The sequence below is a fragment of the Podarcis muralis genome, chromosome 12 (assembly GCF_964188315.1).
Source record: "Podarcis muralis chromosome 12, rPodMur119.hap1.1, whole genome shotgun sequence".
Lineage (NCBI taxonomy): Eukaryota > Metazoa > Chordata > Lepidosauria > Squamata > Lacertidae > Podarcis > Podarcis muralis.
The window spans coordinates 40,532,945-40,551,784 of record NC_135666.1 but is presented as its reverse complement, the minus strand read 5'-3'; the positions used below and the strand labels follow the sequence as shown (position 1 = coordinate 40,551,784).

General features: G+C 41.9%; 1 protein-coding gene across 3 annotated transcripts in view; it reads right to left on the bottom strand.

Moving 5' to 3' along the window:
- The window catches only part of KAT2B (lysine acetyltransferase 2B), a 44,520-nt gene that overhangs the window by 6,686 nt on the left and 18,994 nt on the right, over window positions 1-18,840 (bottom strand). For 2 of the 3 annotated variants that reach the window (XM_077916256.1, XM_028751177.2), the window contains exons 4-13: window positions 18,183-18,272; window positions 16,750-16,931; window positions 15,378-15,569; window positions 10,746-10,852; window positions 10,331-10,456; window positions 7,351-7,487; window positions 6,155-6,366; window positions 4,608-4,734; window positions 2,770-2,880; window positions 943-1,086 (exon numbers count right to left, since the gene is read on the bottom strand). In XM_077916256.1, coding sequence (XP_077772382.1) covers window positions 943-1,086; window positions 2,770-2,880; window positions 4,608-4,734; window positions 6,155-6,366; window positions 7,351-7,487; window positions 10,331-10,456; window positions 10,746-10,852; window positions 15,378-15,569; window positions 16,750-16,931; window positions 18,183-18,272 — 1,428 coding nt within the window. The remainder of the gene's footprint in view (window positions 1-942; window positions 1,087-2,769; window positions 2,881-4,607; window positions 4,735-6,154; window positions 6,367-7,350; window positions 7,488-10,330; window positions 10,457-10,745; window positions 10,853-15,377; window positions 15,570-16,749; window positions 16,932-18,182; window positions 18,273-18,840) is intronic. The other variant, XM_077916255.1, reaches the window with a different exon arrangement.

Here is an 18,840-nt window from a genome sequence, read left to right as displayed (position 1 = left end):
CCAATTGAAGGTCATGGGTTCAAATCCCACTTCTGCCATTGTTTGTGTATATGTGCTAAAGTAGAGTGGACGGTTTTTCATCACACAAACTTTTTTGGCCGCTGCTATGTGGCTCTCACGAGAGGTCCCCAGAAGGCAACGCTGTCCTCTGGTTGAAAAAAGGTTAGCCACTCCTGTTCTACATTATATGCTGTGAACAGGCAGAGCAATCCTATGCATGCTTACTCAGAAGGAAATCCCACTGCTCAACCGAGCTTACTCTCAGGAAAGTGTGCATAGGATTGCAGCTTTAAATAGAAAACAATATTTATAAACAGTGGGGAGGGGGGTTGGTGTCAAAAATTCTAGTAAAACCTTTTTATTTGTCCAGGCTTTTTGAATTACTGTATTTTTTTTTACCTGGCTAAATTATTTTATTCTTCTCAATTTTCATCAGTCTCATTCTGAGAGCACTGCAGGGCTGACAGTGACCCAACAGAATCAAATCTGAGCTACTGGGGCCAATTCAGGGTGGAATATAATTCAACAAATAAATAAATGTTGCTGTATTTTTGTATAGTTGATCTGTGTTGTTTTAATGTTGCGTAGCAGATGAAAAAAAATCTCTTTTGAACGAAGGTGCAATTTATATATTCTTCTGATAAAGTAAGGCTGGCTTGTAACACAACGAGAAGAAAACCCACATTTGTGTACCAAAGTGCCAAATTAACACTTCACTACTTTCCATTTCTAACAAATATCGTTCCATACATCAGTATTTTTTGCCTGTAAGAAAAGGAAAGGAATGCTTTCCCATTTCCAAAGCCACTCAGAACAAGCCCCTCTGTCAAAGTTGTGCAATAAACCATATCTCTAAGAAATCCTTGCGGGGCAGGTACTAGTAATTCGTGTTTCAAAAAATAATAAAATAAAACATTTGGTTTACATATTATTATTTTTTACCTCTTTCTGCTTCTTAATGATGACTGAGAATTCGGTGTAAGGGATCCTTGGGTTTAGTTCACATCCCATTAAAGTTGCTCCTTCATAATCCTTGATATAGCCAACGTATTTTGCTTTGGGTACTTTTATGTCTTTTGAAAACCCCTAAGGGAAAGAAGAGTCATTGTCAACGCACTTTGTTCACCTGCTTTCCAGCAGCCTTTTGGAACCACTGTGAGGTCCGTCCCCGTCCCCACCCCACCATGGAAGCACCTTTTGCCTTGTGGGCTTTCAAACCACAACTCTTGAGCCCAGATGAATACATAATTCACCAACTTACACACTGCTGAAATAAACATATACCACAGTGCCCATTTTAGATTGAGTTCACTCTCTACCTCAGATTTTCAAAGTCGCCCTGCAAGTTACATAGGGCCTCAGGAAGACCTCAAAAAGGAAACAATGAAAGAAACCCAAATGGCATATAGATGTTCCAAAAACCTGTGCAATAAAATTAAAGGGGAAAGATCCCTGATGGAACTTCAATAGATGTGGATAGGATGCCTACGACTGACAGCAGTTCTACAAGGAAGGAGATGTGAGTAAGTTGAGTGCCCAAAGGCAGAGACAAAAATCCCGCACTGGTTCAGCTGCCCTCTCTCGATTTTTTGAAATGGAATGCATTAACTGCTACTCTCATGTGCATATTCTTGATATATGCTTTGAAGAATTAGAGCATATATCCAGTCCCTGTTTGGAGGAAGGAGAGTGGTCACTCAACACATTTTTTTCAATGTAATAGCAGAGCACGATTTCAACAGGGAAGTCTGGCATTAGGTCAACATTCTATTGCATAAGAGCAAGCATGATACCCATTTAAAAACGTAAATGCAAATTGTGGATGAGATGGGGTGTTGCTTGTTAACAACATTGGCCTAAGGCTGTAACCCTATACATTAATTATCTGGGATTGAATTCAGTGGAATATACTTGTAGGGAGATATACTGTACACAGGATTGTGCGGTAAATTAAAAGTGTGTTTGGGAAATTCGTTCAAAGTACAGAATGCTCCATTAATAATGTTCTCTGCCATTCCTTGGAAAATCTACTTATTAACAATATTTCTAATCAGACCTAACAAAAATGTTTGCAGGACACTTTACAAAATATTAGGAACACAGGAATAAAATAATTCTGTGGAACAGGAAAAAATGCAAAATGTGAAACTATGTGAAAGCAATAGTACAATCTCCAGTTAATTCTGGAGCTAATTCCAGTTAATTCTCCAGTTAATAGCTGGTGGGACACAAATTTCTTCCTCCCAGTTGTCTTTTGAGAAGTGACGTGTATCCCATAATTCTGGGGTCACCACACACACACACACAAAAAAACCCTGGCAGATTATAACCTTACCTCCTTAGAGAATGAAGTCCAATTTATGGCTCTGGCTATAGGAGGAGAACTTAAAAGCCACTTCACCTGCATAATAGTGGCTTCTTTAGGATGATTTCCCACCACCACCCAGTGATGTCTAGTATTGGTTACTAATTGACTGTTCCCTACCAGTCCCAGATGCCTTGTTGGGTGTAGGGGACTGGTGCTAAAACTTTATCAAGTGCAGAAGAGTCACATGATAGCTGCACTAGACAATAAAGCTCATGAATGGCTTTAGGAAGCAGGCAAAGCATGGGTTTACATGCACCGCTCTTCAGATTCAAGGAATAACATCGTTTTCCACTCAAACATTTGGTCACCGTCCCCCTGAAAGACTTCTCCATCTTAGCAAACCGTTCTTCAAATTTCAGTCCCTCGCACAGGATTAAAAGCACTGTCTCAGGGCTACTTACTTGCTTCTTGAAGTAGCCAATTGCATATTCATCTGCATATGTGAGGAAGTTGAGAATATTGTGCTTAATGTGGTACTCCTTCAGGTGATTCATTAGGTGAGTTCCATATCCCTGCACAGAAATTAGGACAATTTATTTTCTGTGAAATGCAACAAGCCAAAAACTTTGAAGCTCATATGTAAGAATTTGAGGACAAAATAACTTTTAATCAAAGAAACATATTGGGACACCAGGAATGCTTTGTGGGCGCCAGAATAACATGCTTCCGACTTCCAGGGCGAAGGGCTGCTGATTTTCCCTTTTCAACTGCACATGCACACTGAATTCTGCCTCAGAGCCCAGCCTCTCGAGAAGCTTCAGGGTAGAAGCTCTCAGGCCCTGCAATGGGAAGGGAAGTTTAAATGTTCTGCTGTGTGTGCCAAGTCTGCACAAAGGCCTTTGGGCCCCAGACTGACTATTTAGACCTGGAATCAACTACCCTGTTCTGCTGGCAGAAGCCAGTGGAAGGACTCCCGCTAGTTCAATAGGGCTTTCCCTGCTCTCAGAACTGACGGAAGGATCTCAGCACTACACTGAAATCCACCCTAAAAGTTTTTCCTTGGGTGTTCAAACCGCATCACATATATTATTACTTCAGTAATCATTTCAAAAGAAGCTATCCCCATATTTCTGGTTGAGGCTGAGACTGACAGAATAGCGATTTCATGGCTAAAGTCGAGATTTCAACCAGGGATTTTTTTCCAGTTTTGCAGTCTATTATTATCATGAAATCTCTCTCCGCTATGAGTACCTTTTTCTGCAAAAGATGTCCTATTTAAAGGGGTTTTTTATTTTGGGTATGTATCAGCTAAAATGAACAGCAATAACAAAAACAACATTCTAATGGTCCATATTATTTTCCTGCCTAATGCTCCCACCCGCCACCTAAGTAATCTGCAGTGACTGAGGAGGAAACAGAATAATTTTTGTGGGTTAAGAAAGGGTTAACTGGGTTGGGTAATGATCACGAGCTATGACAAAGGCAGGAGAGCAGAACTGTGGAACGATGTATTTAACCAATGACTGACATAGAAACTTACTTATATGTACATTAGTTGTGGCAAGCTCCACGTGTTGCTGAAGTAAAATTCCCATCATCCCTGGCCATTGGCCATGCATGCTGGGGATGATGGAAGCCGAAGTCCAGCAACATCTGGAGGGCCAAAGGTTCTCCACATCTGGTGGGGAAGGACAAAGAACAGATGTCGGAGGTTCCTGCCCTAAAAGGCTCACAATCTAAGATATATGCAAGCAAGCATCAGAGGAAGGTGGGGAACAGAGGCGAGGGCAGAAGAATATGCGACTAGTTCAGTTACACTGACATTGACTTTGTTACATGACTAAAAGGCATTCCAGAAAAGGTGAATTCTGAGTTCCTCCTATGTGGTTCATTTCATGTGATAAGAGGCACAGCTGAATGCCTCTTAGAGATGCATGGATTCATAGTTCTGGCTCTCTGCTGATAGCCAAACTACACTTAGGAGAATAGCATAACGGTTGAGACAAAAACACAACACATTTTCTTCTTCTTTTTACAAGCTGAATTTCCAGGCTTTTTAAAATTTGGCAACCTTTCTACAGCTGGCGTTTATTTCTGCATCCAGGCACTTTTTGGCATGAGCCTGCTGTGGGAGCGCCCTCGCCGCCTACGGGGCAGATGTGCAGTTGTTTCTGTTGGCTCAAAGTCAGGGGAAAGGCTGTGTGCTAATCAAATGGGATGTGCCCCTACACAATGCAATTATGCCTGCATATTGTACGGTGAATTTTGTGCCTTTCCCTACCACTGACTTTGTCCTTACCTTGACTTGTTCGTTAGAAGTCACAGCGCAGAAAACTATTTCTGTAAATCCTTGAGACGGGAACATTCGGAAGCAGATGCCGCCAATCACACGGCCGTCTTTGATCAATGCAAGGGTCTTGTGTTTCCTGGAGTTATATACATTTTATGTCAGGCTTGTTTCACAGCGAGTGATGCATAAGCATTAGCATATCTCACATCCACAGCTAGAGCAGCAATAAATAATAAAAGCATTTGATGCAAAGACCTGACGCCAACTTCATGCTCTGCACAGTCGGTAAATACAAGATCTTAGCAATATATTACATTAAAAAGAAACAAAGCTGCTGATTCACTTTATTTAAAAAGTAAAGATGCCCAGGAAATTGGGCCATTTCTTAAACTGAAGTAGTTATTACCGCGTTTTCCAACCCCCTTCCAAACGAATATCTGAACGCCCCATCATACAGTTCTATATTATGTTTTCTACATTATATTGAAAAATTACTTGTTTGTTCAAACTGAGGAACAGTTTTGAATTCCCAACACGAAATTATCATTGTAACAACCACAGGTGCAGATATAAAACAACAGTCCTCTTTCCCCCCCACCAAACAACAACAACAACAACAATAATATATTAACAGTGGGGCAGGTTTTTGAAACCCAAGTTTGGTGAAGATATTAGACTCCAAAAATAATAAAGAAATACAGATGCCGTTAAGCAGGTGGAAAGAGGCTTTCAAGGAACAGCTAAGGAGACATTTTTATTGGCTGATATTAGAGAACCATAATCTACAATGGAGTAATATCTAAAATAGACAAATATTAATTTATATGAATCAATGGCCTGGTTCTTACATAATGCTAGCCATGGTTTGTCTAGTTCAAGTGTGATATGTTTGAATGCCTGAATCCAGTCCAAAATGGCTTCTTTATCTTGCAACAAACCATAATGTGAAGTCAAGATTTGCTATTTGCTTAAGAACCATGGATTATTTGGGCTATAGGTTGGCATTGTGCCTGAATCTAACAACCTTGTTTAACCAGAGTTTGTTTGGCCACCGACAAACAGTCACTAGGCTACAGAGTGCACAATGCAGGAACAGCTAGAAAATAAACCATCTGTGGGACTACGAATGGGTTCATTGAGCAAACCATGGTTTAGTGTTACACAGCCAGTAAATGTAAATACTGGTGCTTAAGCCTTACTTTTCAGTCTAGCCAAGCTTTGTGGGATTGGTCTATTTTATTAGTGAATTTTTCCAATTTTTTTATGTTGGCAGAAGCCACCTGATATATCGAGCTTTCTTTGCTCATTTCCTACAAATTTCATTATATTATAAATAAAAATGGAGAACTGTATTTTTTCATGTTGTGAACTGCCTTTCACATCTGGCAGACCTGCTTTTATTGTTCATCTTTACCTTTCTTTTTCTGCTCTGAAGATTGCATCCACTCACCACGTAAAATCTGAAAGCATGCTTTTTCTAGAAGCCAAATTTATCCAATATAAAGTATTGCCTTTCTCAATCTACCTTTCCCATGGAGAGGGGAGGAAGAACTTACGGATCAAAGACTAGACGAGTAATATACTCTTTCGGCATTCTGGGTAGCTGATGTGAGAATACATTCTGTAAGCCAACCAGCCACATCATGATTTTCTTATTTGGCTTTTGATTGAGGGAATTTCCAACTACGTGAAATTCAATCACTCCCCTGCGCTCTTCCATCCTCGCTGCTTCATCCCGGGCTGAGTGTGCAGATAGAAAATTAGTCTGCTTTATGAAAGGAAGAAGAAAAAAGAAAAAAGGTTCAGTATACATTTGAGAATTTTGGCTACTTTGTTTTCACAGTCAGGCACACAGCACACCTGGAAATCTGTTCCATTTGTTTTGATAGAACACATTTCTAAGTGTGTTAGAAATTCCACTGAAAAACAACAGAATTTGATTACAATGGGACTAATTTCACTGGATCTTTCTCCATGTGATTAGAGACATGGTGTGATCCCGTGACTTATCTTGATAAGGTGAACTAATCAGCTCCCTTTCTACATCCAGTGGTCCCTTGGTTCTCGAACTTAATCTGTTCTGGGAGTCTGTTCCGACTCCCGAAACCGTTCAAAAACCAAGGCGTGGCTTCTGATTGGCTGCAGGAGCTTCCTGCACTCAATCGGAAGCCAATGAAACCGCGTCAGACGTTCGGCTTCTGAAAAACGTTCGCAAACCGGAACACTTACTTCCAGGTTTGCGGCGTTTGGGAGTCGATTTGTTTGACAACTAAGCCGTTTAGGAACCAAGGTACCACTGTATTAGCAATGTTGTTGTTTTGTTTTAAATGAGCTCTGATGAAATTCAGAATTCACACTTAAAGATTTTACCGTTCCACACCACCTATTCTATAAGAGAAGCCTTTTTTACTTAAAGCATTTCTTCGTTGCTATTTGCAGGAAAGGTATCAGTTTGTGATAACAGGAAGAACGTCATGGCAGGAAGGGAGCTGCTGTTAATCCATGTGAAAAACACTGTATCAGCTGTATGGACCAATGGTTTATTTCAGTTTAAGGCAGCTTCTTATTCCGTGGGCAGTATTAAGTGTCACACTGAATTATGATATTCTGTTGGGAAAGGGAACAAATGCATTGCTTGAAATAAAAGGAAGCTAGGCGTGACAAAACCTACAGACAACTTCTAGTTCAGAGGTTGCCAACCTTACGGAGCTGATGGGCACATTTGCAAACTGGAGAAAACTACATGTCTCACCTCTGGACCAAGCATTGCAGCTGGATCTGTAATGGTTGACATCACTTCATTGATGAGTTCAATAGGAATGTCTCCTACAACTCTTGGCTTCTTAGCATCCTCCACGGAATAAGGCTCATTGCTTTTTCTCTTCTCCCCTGGATAACATAGCAACAGCAATTGAAATAATAATCTAAACCACTAAAGAAGCTATAACTCTGTCAAAAGGCAGACATTCAAAGAATGGGAAAATGCCAAATTACGCAACTCATAAGAGATGTAATAAATCAGTATTTTAGTGTAGCAGCATCCACACTTTGGAACTCCCTGCCTATTGACATTAATCAGGTGCCTTCGCTGGACCCTTCTGGGTTCTGCCTTCTCCACGGAAAGTAAAAGCCTCTGAGCAGGTATTGGTTTATGATACCAGGATGAACACCCCAGCAGATTAGAGGGCCAGCCTAGCCCAGTCCATTAGCCAAAAGGGGAAAGCTTGCTTCTCCAACCCAAAAAGAACACTCTGCTCTAACAGCCAGTTTCCCTGGCTCCATCTGACACCAGGGGAACTCACAGCTTCTGGGTTGTGTGGGTTTGATTATATCCATGTGCATTATTGAAATCCATTCTAAGGTGCCTTAAGAAGATGAGTTACACTTCTTATAAATAAAGACAAATGACAGTTTTGGGTTACTGTGTTTTTTTAAGTGTATATAAGCACCTACATGTTGTGCAACACAAATTTAAAAATAAAAATTATCACTAATTTGCACAAAACGGGGTGTTATAGCCAATGCCAGTCCTGCTCTGCACAGGCCCACTGAAAGTAACAAACACCACAAACTCATATCCATTAATTTCAACGGATCTACTCTAAGTAGGACTTGTTTAGTCGTTTAGTCGTGTCCGACTCTTCGTGACCCCTTTATGGATCACTGCCTTGCCGTGGCGAAGGGGCTTGAATAACTCAGAGAAGCTATGAGCTATGCCGTGCAGGGCCACCCAAATGGACAGGTCATAGTGGAGAGTTTTGACCAAACGTGATCCACCTGGAGCAGGAACCGGCAAGCCACTCCAGTATCCCTGCCAAGAAAACTCCATGGACAAAAACAACAGGCATATAAAAGTAGGACTAGCCCTGGATAAAACCCGAAGTTCTTGTCCCATGGAGTATACAGGCATTTCCTATTTGTGTCAATGTGACAAAAGTTGCTTGTCTCCAAGCCTGCCTTTCCCCTCTGTGATGTAAGAGAAGTTGCACACAGAACTATGTGTAGTTATTTGATTCTTTTCTCATTTTCCCAACCCCCAATACAGGGCAGCTGCTGAGATGGAAGATGAGTATGGATGAACAGCTCCTGAACCCTATTCTCCTTGTACTTCTTTCCCATTGAAAATGCTTCTTCCTGCCTGCCTCCCTCTCTGCAGCTGCATTTATCCCTGCTGAAGGAGAAGATACAGATATACGGCTGCATTAAGAGTAGATGTCTCTTCTGGTTCATGAATCAACAAAAATGGCAGTTAAGCTTCCATTGTATAACGTTTTGCACATATGGCACTAAAAGCTGCAAGGAGACAGATTGGCACTTTAGGGCCAGGATCAGCTAAAAATAGCCGCATTTTGACTTGCTTCATTAACTGCTGGGCAGGGGGGCGTGTTGCAGAATCAAATAACTTGGAAGGGAGGAAACACTTTGTCAATTCAGAATGGAAGATTTTAGATGAGCTTTGATTTTCCAAATTGCTCCTGAACAAAACATGGGCTTCAGAAGGTGATTACTGGAGGCACACGAAACATGTATGTGCTTGAAGTCAGGTCACCTGGAGAAGCAACAAGCATCCACCACACCTCTCTGGACAATTTCAGTTGAATTCTTGCAGCCCAGTCCTTGTTTCATGACATTCAATAGGCCATACGTCATAGCAAGCCTTCTTAGAGATTGTGGAGTTCAGATTTGCCTGGGCTGTGAAGGGCATCCTTTGTCTCTTATCTCCAACAGGTATTTCAATTGTATGGAGGCTAATATCTGCTGAGGGAAAGTCACTCTGCACGCACTCAGGGCTTATCCACCGTTACCTTTCACCCTGCAATTTCCAGGCAGAAATCTGCACTTTAATGCTCTGTGTCTGAGCATCCTCTCCCCTGAGCTTTCCCCACCAAAACCCGCTCTTTAAAACTGAATCAGAGCAAACGTCAATTTGAGTTTTCTGCGGACTGGTGTCTACACTGGTTGGACACACACAGACCTGGAAAGCCCAGACCACGGCTGGAAAGAGCGGAAGAAAGTTAAGCGTGGATAAGCCCTCATTTAGTTGCTTCACATGTCTGAGGGTTGAGCCCTGCCAAAGAGGTGAAAGTAAAGGTAAAGGACCCCAGTCAAAGGCGACTATGGGGTTGCGGCACCCATCTCGCTTTCAGGCCGAAGGAGCCGGCATTTGTCCACAGACAGCTTTTCAGGTCATGTGGCCAGCATGACCAAACCGCTTCTGGCACAACGGAACACCGTGACAGAAACCTGAGCGCATAGAAACACCGTTTACCTTCCCGCCACAGCGGTACCTATTTATCTACTTGCACTGGTGTGCTTTTGAACTGCTAAGTTGGCAGGAGCTGGGATAGAGCAATGGGAGCTCACCCATTCGCTTGGATTAGAACTGCAGACCTTCTGATCAGCAAGCCCAAGAGGCTCAGTGGTTTGGACCACAGTGCCACCCACGTCCCCTACCTGCCAAAGAGACTGGGTTTCAGAGTTGGGACCTGGTCAACCCGACTGTTAGTTAAGCCCTCTAAATAGCATGAAGCAAAACTAACAGCAGACACCAACACTGTAGTACAATGGCTAGAACCCTTTTTGTTGCATAAACTATCAACGTGGGGCATCACCGACAGCTTTATCTTGCTCAACTCCCATTCTATTCAATGGGGCTTGCTCAGCAGAAATTCCATGCAGATTCCCTAGCTTGAGCACAAAAAAAGCTAGAAGCCCACTGCTCTTCATGTTACCTAGATTCGGGTCCAGACTAGAAGCAGCCTTGCAAGCAGGACTCATACTTCCACCACTGGGTTGCTCTAGAGAGGAGGGGCTTGCACTGTAAGGAACAGACCTTACCACAGGGGGGCGGCTGATAACTGCAAGGAGACAGAAAGAAAACAACATTGAATGTAGGAATGATCGGCACTAAGTAGAGCCCCCCTGAAGCTATTTACATGTTCAGGGAATCCTCCAGTTGGTGTTAATGGGAGCTTTCCTTGAAATGCAAATGGCAGCTTCAGAGAGGGGATTGTAGTCAGGAAGAGAAAGGGTGAATTTTCCCATTCCCCACCCCACAGGCAGCTCAGGCTGTCCCAACAGCTGCTGTTTGCATAGCATCCATGTCTAATTTGACTTTCATTCTGTCCTGCACCACATTACATTTACCTGTCTGGATGCCTAGCTGGGCACTTCGAGAAGAAGATGCTATGAAATCTGGATCCCAGATAGGAGAACTTTGACTGTACACCTCTTCCTCCAGCATGGACAGGAACCTTAACACAGGAATTGAGGCAGCATTAATAGATGGGAGTTTTATCTACTTAGAAAAACATACCTTGCTTTATGATAATAATAATTTCAGAAAGCTATCAAAACAAGAACAAACTGAACAAACAAAAAACAATTTTGGGAAAATGGCCCGTTGCAAATTTCTGATGAAACCTAGTAACAGTTGAGAGAAAAAGCACAGTACTGATGTGAAATCATTTGCTTATATATCTAATGCATTTGTTAGATGCTTATAAAAATTATTGAGCTACTCTAGCTGGTGTTACTACTCATCACAACTGCCGACAATTGTTGTCAGCGCCATGTTTTTTTTAAAATTCCCCCCCTTCTCTACATTGTATAAAGTCATTTACAGTACGATACTATCCTTGTCTATTCAGGAGTTAAGTACATTTCAGTTCAATAGGGCTGACTCCCAGGTAAGTGGGTACAGACTTGCAGCCTTAGAAGCTCACAAGTTTGTTTTGGAGTATTTTCTATACCAGGGATGAGGAACCTGAAGCCCTCTAACTGAAGCCCTCTAACATTGGGCTCTAAATGCCATCAACTTCAGCCAGCACGGCCAGTTCTCAAGGAGAGGAGTTGTAGTCCAGTAGCATGAGGTGGGGGGCTTGGGTTTCTCATTCCTGCTTCAGAACCATTAGAAGTGAGCTTTTACTTCTGTCCTGTCCCATCCCATTGCCTGGGGCTCGTTCATGAAGGTGCTGCCTTTAAGGTCACAACAGAAAATCTAGGAACATTTATGCTAGACGATACTGGAAAGCCTTCGCTATTTAGGCCTGTAAATAGCTAAAAAAAATCTGAACAAACATTTAAAAGAAGTTTATGCTGCCATTATTCAGATCCTGCTAGGCAACAGATTACATTTCATGAATAATACTAGAGAGCTTCCTTTGAAACATCGAAATATCTGACCGGGCTATGCATTAAGATGATAAACATGCAATATTAGAAAACCCTCATACTATTAAGGATATGCCTGTTTAATCCTTTCCCTGAGGTCTGTTGAGAATTCTGCTTTGAAAAATAAGAACTCGCTCAGAATTCTAAACCGAAGTTTGACCAGCTGAGTCACTCGTTTTGTGTGGAAATATTGTTCACAGCAAGAATGATTATTTTAAAAAATGGTTTAACATTCATGTGAGGCTGCAAGCCCCAGCAAACTCAGTGGGGCTTCTTTTTAAATAGATATTGCATGGGATTGCACTAAACCATGGTTTATGACAGCAGGAGAATGATATTTACCGCATGTCCTACCTGTGGCCTTCCAAATGGCTTCTCTTTGGCCACTGGCGATGCTGGACTAGAGAGGTCTTTGATATGATCCAGCACAGCTCTTCTTATTACATCTGGACTACAGACCTCTGATTTAAAGTCAGTTAAAACACACCAGGGCAATAAACCCGGGTCACATGGTTCAGACGTAAGACGGAACTCTGGATTAATATAAACCAAGCTCTCCACACCAAACCCAGCACATGAAAGCAGAGCAAAATGTGCTCATTTACAGCTTCGTGTGCCATGGTTTTACAAAATCCTCAATGATTGTCTGAAGTGGGCCAATCTGTCTCTGTTGCAAAGCCAACAAAATCACATTACTAACACAACATCATGACAGTCTCATTCAGGTTGATTTGCAGCGTAATTCCAAGATGCATTAGTCAACTATAATTGCCTTCAGTGTGGTGGAAAAATGACATTAGTTGTGATCATGTCACTGTGATCAGACTCAGGTACACCCTAACTAATCCCTAGTCCAGTCTTTCCCCAACCTGGTGCCTTCCAGATGTTCTGGACTCCCATCAGCCTCAGCCATCAAGATCAATGGTCAGGGATGGTGGGAGTTGTAGTCCAAAACATCTGGAGGGCACCAGGTTGGGGAAGGCTGCCCTAGACTCTCAAAGAACAAGTGGATATAAACAAATTCTGAAAGAGAAAGAAATTGTTCCATGAGACGGCGCGAAAACAGCCAGCTCATCAAAAATGACACAGGGCTGGTTATTTTAAAAAGAAAAACCCTTAATAATTCTCATAGAACAGTTTCTTTCACTTTCACAATCTTTGTTCCCACACCCTTAGTTCTAAGAGAAGCAAGCCTAGATAGACAGGTATAAAGATCTATCTTTATCTTTATCTTTATCCTATTTGTTCTCTGAAAGATCCAAGTGTGTGGCAGCTTTGCAACATTAGATATTTAACTCATCTCATCAGAGACACTACTTTGCCAATGTATCTTCATGATGAAGCAGTCACTATTAAAGAGCTGCATGTTACTGCTGAACAATTTGTTCTTTGCTAAACCGGCAGCTTAAAAAAAAGGGTAATTACATGGTACCTTTTGCTATTGTCCCACTAATGTGTTTGAAATGCAAGCAGTCATGAATAAATTATTCCTGTTACAGTACAATTATTATGTAAACTGACATCTTCATGGCTTTCCCCACCAAGCTGCACGGCAAGACACACTACTTATAAAGTCACAAGCTATGTAATGCACTGCACTGTGTTGGTAGGTCTAAAAATGCAAGCGAGTAGCTTCTGCTAAATTATTGAAAATGAAATGAAGGGAAACAATAGATACTTGAACTCATTAGGGTACAAAAGACCACTTTCAAATCCTGCCACACAGACACATAAACTAATACAACATAAAATATTTATATTAAATGATGTCGTTTGAATAACTCTCTCTCAACACACACACACACACACACACACACACACACACACACACACTATATAAATATATAATATACAATGAAATTCAGCCTGTTAAAGGCTAAAGCGAATTATCCTCACACACATTAAACCACAACTATGGTTTAAGATGCTGTGGTGAAGCTGGCAAATTGCTGTCCACCCATGAAGTTTTGGACCTTTGGAGCTCATTTTGAGTCCTGAACAGAAACAATTTCAATCCAATCCTTGTGGAGTTAAATCTCGGGTTATGAATTTCATCAACTTTAACAGCAGGTCAACTCCAGAAATGCCTGGCTTGGAGTATACATTTTTGCTCAGTGAACAGAAGGAGCTTCTGTTCACTGCAGGACCGCTTTCCAACGAGCGGAAGCTCTCTCCAGCCGCACAGTGAAAACTCAGCCAATGTTTATCACATAACACATTCATTATACATAACTTAAGAAATTCATTAAGATCAGTTAATTGAAAGCTAGACCAAATTTCACTGAGATTTTTAAAAATATTTGTTTCACAGCATTCTTATCCTGCTTTTCTGCCTATGCCCAAACAGAACCGCATACAAAGGCCCACTTCACACGTAATGCTAAGCCAAACATGTCTTAGTGTAAATGGCGAAAAAGTGGGATTCCCAGAGCTAAGATAGCAGCCGCAGCCCTCTTTCCCCAGGGCCTGGCACTACTCAAAGCTAAGCTATGGTTTGATGCAGCACTACTTCCAAACCCAGGCTCATGGATTGTCTCCTGCAAACCACAAAAGGCAACATGTCCATTTCTACTGCATGACTACTGCCGTGTATTGTACACAGGGCTGCCTCTGAAGATGGTACAGAAACTTGAGCTCGTGCAGAATTCAGTGGCCAGGTTGCTCAATGGAACAAGACGGTTTGAGCATATTGCACCAATGCTGGCCTGACCACACTGGCTGCCAATTAGTTCCCAGGCGCAATTCAAAGAGCTGGTTTTGACCTATAAAGCCTTAAACGGCTCAGGACTGCAATACTTCAAGGACCGCCTCTCTCCATGTGAACCAACCTGGACCCTGAGATCATCATCTGAGGCCTTCTTTGTGTTCTGCCAGTGTTTGAAAAGGAAAAGGTTTTGACCTCCTTTGCCTGGTCCTCAGACCCCAGTCGGCACAAAGAGTACTCGAGAAAGAGTACTTTGCAGAATGCTGATTTTATTCTAAAAAAAAAGTCTTCTCCAACTAGGACCTACATATCATAACTACATTAACTACGAACTACATATCAAACGCAGCCAACTTTCTACCATCCAACCAACCCACAACACACACAATCAATGACCACTCTATATATTTATAGACATAGGTAGATAAAGGTTTGCATGAGTCATGTAGGCTTTGCCGATTCCTTGTAGGCCGCTGACTCATGCTGACTCAGTTCCTTTTGTATTAAAGAAGGGGTGGCTAATTTTAAGCCGTGACATGTTCCTCCTCCTCAAGAGGTCTGGAGGGTGTCAACACAAGAAAGGGCTTTTTCTGTTGTGGCTCTCCATTTGTGGAATGCTTTCCCCAGAGAGGTTTGGCCTTCATGATACACCTTTAAGTGCCAGGCAAAACCTTCCTCTTCAACCAGGCCTTTGGCTGATTAACATCTGATACCCTTTTAAATGTTTTGTGGGAGGTGGAGTTTATCGGTCTGTTTTTGTTTTTACTATACATTTTGTGCTTTTATATTATATTTTGATGTTGTGAGATCTGTGGATGAAGGGCGGTATACAAATTTAAATAATAATAATAATAAAATACATTTTAAGTTAATCAGAAAGTTCACAACAAAAGCAAAATTACTTAGGAAAATGTGTGAGTATTAGCGTTCGTTTCTCAGGTGGAAGCTTGTCCTTTTCCTGCCTTGCGTGTTCTAGGAGTTGCCTTCTCATGACGGTAAAGACGGAGCGCAGCAGCGTTCTCCCAAAAACTTGTGTGGTTTCGTATCGAGGTAGACTGTCACAAAACTGGGGCACGTTGCAGTAACACAACCACCTGCGAAGGGGGAAATATGAAGATAGAATAAACCCAGGTAACGGATCCAAACTAATATGAAAAAATATCTCCTTTCAAAACCTAACTGCTCTATCCACATCAATTCACCTTAGAGCAAGGATCCTCTTAACAAAAAGTATATTTAGTTAATATCCAGAATCACGACATTTGCAGCAAAGAATCTGGTTAGAAAACACATTAAAATTCCGTAGCTACATGCACACTAGAAAACTTCTAGCAGGTCCAAATTGTAGAATAAGAATTGCAAAACTGGGTCAAGCCACTAGCTCTTCCAGCTCAGGCATCTACTGACATCTAAACAAATGTAGACCGACAAATCATAGAACTGTAGTCCTGTAAATGTCCAAAATGTATTTTGTATGGTTAAGTTTTTACCTCTATCTTCAGTACATTTTATTTTATTTTATTGCTATGGCATCTTCTGATGATGATGATGGTTACCTAGTCCAATCCCCAGCAATGCAGGAACCTCAGTGAACATGATATTCTCTAGATGCAAGATGTTTGCACCCTTCCCTGGAGAAATTTCAGGGAAGAGAACGGGCCCTGAGGCGTGCAAAGCCTTCCTTGCCCCCACTAAGCCAGATTTGATACTGCAGCAGAACAGGACCTTTGCATGAGGCACTAAAATGTGTGGGGAGGTGGATCGTTTTAGGAAGATTGTGCAAAAATTTCCCTTTTCCAGGCAGCCGACTCTAGGTATTGTAGCAATCATGTTGCTTGCAAAATCCTGCCCAAAATGCTGGGACTATGCGCACAGTAAGCAGGTTATTCACACAGAACTTGCGCCTGATTAGCTGCAAAACAAATTCATTAGCACCCTCCTAAAGGCTTGGCCACAAAACCATAGACATCTGCAACAGGAACATTGTTAGGCAGCACCAAAAGACAGGGCAAAATAAGGACGGCCTCAACAGGAGCAAGAAAATATTTTATCGAGGAATGGTGGCAATATCCTAGCCCTGCTGCCCGTTCCCTAGCTTCTGGTCATCACAGGTAGATTGCATTGGAACTCGTAGGTTGTGCTTTTGTCTGCAGCTTGACCCTACAAACAGACTTTCCTTCCATGTACGTAATACGGAAAGGGCAAATGGCACCCACTACCTACCGGAACTGATCCTACAGGTACAAATGAATACCTGAAACAAGACATTGTTACCTTGTGTAGTTCACTTTGTAGCTGGCAATGTCGTCATTAGGTGACCTCTGTCTTCGCTGGGAAGGTGTCTCCAGGTGCCAGTAGTTGATGCGATTCAGGAACATTTTAGCCAGCTCTACTATCGTTTGCCTCTCTTTCGATGGTAAGTGACTAAATTTGTATTGCACAAAATTATTAACTCCCTTAAAAAAGAGAGGACAAATAAATAAGACCGTTTGTAAATCAAAAGGAAGACGAGGCTCTAAATGCATATTTAGGATTTTATTTATGTTAAGTGATGAATTAATATGTTTAATTCCATAAGGTGAAGATTTAAGGATGTTAATGTCTAAGTTAAATTTTATAAGAATTGGGATTTGGAAAACCGTTAAAAGGACATGCAATGAAATTCAACCAAGGGGAAGCGAGGAAGTCACTTAACAAAGTTAATAAGTGTAATTCTCAATAAGGCTATGATTTATGTTTGTTTGTCTTATGTGTTTGTTTGTTTGTTTGTTTGTTTGTTTGTTTGTTTGTTTATAATACTGTGAAAACTAATAAAAGGGGGGGGACTAAATGCACATTTCCTATTTAATGACTGCATTCTCTCTAGTGGCTAGTTAAGATCCACTTCACATTTTATCTTTTTCAAAATCCAAACAGCACAGGTGACACGTGTAAGTAAATCTCTGGAAGAGAAACCGAAACCACCTCTTAAATAAAAGTAAGGACTTTCTCCTATAGATGTAGCTTGCCGAATGACCATGCCACTGGCTGTCACGGATTATCTTAACAGTCAGATGAATTTGGAACCAACTTTCCCAGACTCTGCCGAAAAGCAAAGTGTGTGTCTGTGTGTGTTTTGTCTATCTGTCAGCTGTGACCTAGAGAATAGACGCAACAAGACAGGGCAGTAAAGACTCTCTGTCAAAATTCCAAATGTGCCCAAAAAGGTTTGCACTCCCTGATTTAGTACAACTGAGGGCCGTAAGTGGGGTTTTAAGCTCCCCGCTTCAAGCGGCAGACTACCCTCCACCACTGGCAACTCGCAAAAAGTCTCTTAGGAAAGCCAGGGAAACCATCTAGAGCAGTAGCTTTAAAGACAGGATGGGCAACTGTCTGAATGTGTGAAAGGGGGCAGGCAGTCTTTCCTAACTGCAGTACAGAGGTGCGTATGTGCTCCCATTGGTAAGCATGGAAACCACAGCTGAGGGAGTGTTCCCAGTAACAGGGAAGCCCCACTTTTGCACACAAATCGAATCTGCACCAGCCAAGTTAACTTCAGTCAACTAGCATGGCATAGCTAGTCTGCAGACCTTTTGTTTCTCACTGGGTACTTGATCTATATAGCACCACCTAATGTTCCTAAAAGTCTTTAGTCATCATTCTTAGCCCCAAGTCAGCAAGACTCTTCATATACTGATAGGAGCTGTCTCTGTATAGATGTACTTTACCTGTTCAATACTAGGTTTCTCAAACGGGGGGCTCTCCAAAGATCCTTCTACAACAGGTTTCCCCATCTGTAATATACACTTCCTCAAAAGCTGTTGAAAAGAGATTTTTAAAGAATAAATAAATAAAATAGATTCTAACTAGGGCTGGGTAATAACTGGTTTTCAATACTGCAATATATCACCAGCTAAACATCACGATGTATCAATATATCACGATATCTGAAATAAGGAAGGAACTACGCAGGGGCGAACAGGACAATGTCCTGGCAACTGCTGCTACTTAAGGGTCTGGTATGTCCCACAGAGAAACTTACGGTCTTCAAATAAAAACATCCTGTAGGTCCCAGGCCACAGAGAAGTTAGGCTGGCCTCAACGAGAGCCAGGGCTTTTTCGGCTGTGGCTCCGATCTGGTGGAACACTCTGTCACAAGAGACCAGGGCCCTGCGGGACTTGACATCTTTCCACAGGGCCTGCAAGACAGAGCTGTTCCACCAGGCCTTTGGCCAGGGCACAGCCTGACTCCCTCCCTCGGCAATCTTCGCGGAGCTCTGGCCCAATGGTTGCCAGTGGCTTGAATTAATTAATTTTATAATGAATGATTTTAGAATGTTGTTTATGCTGTACTTTTGTACTGTTTTATTGTTGTTAGCCGCGCTT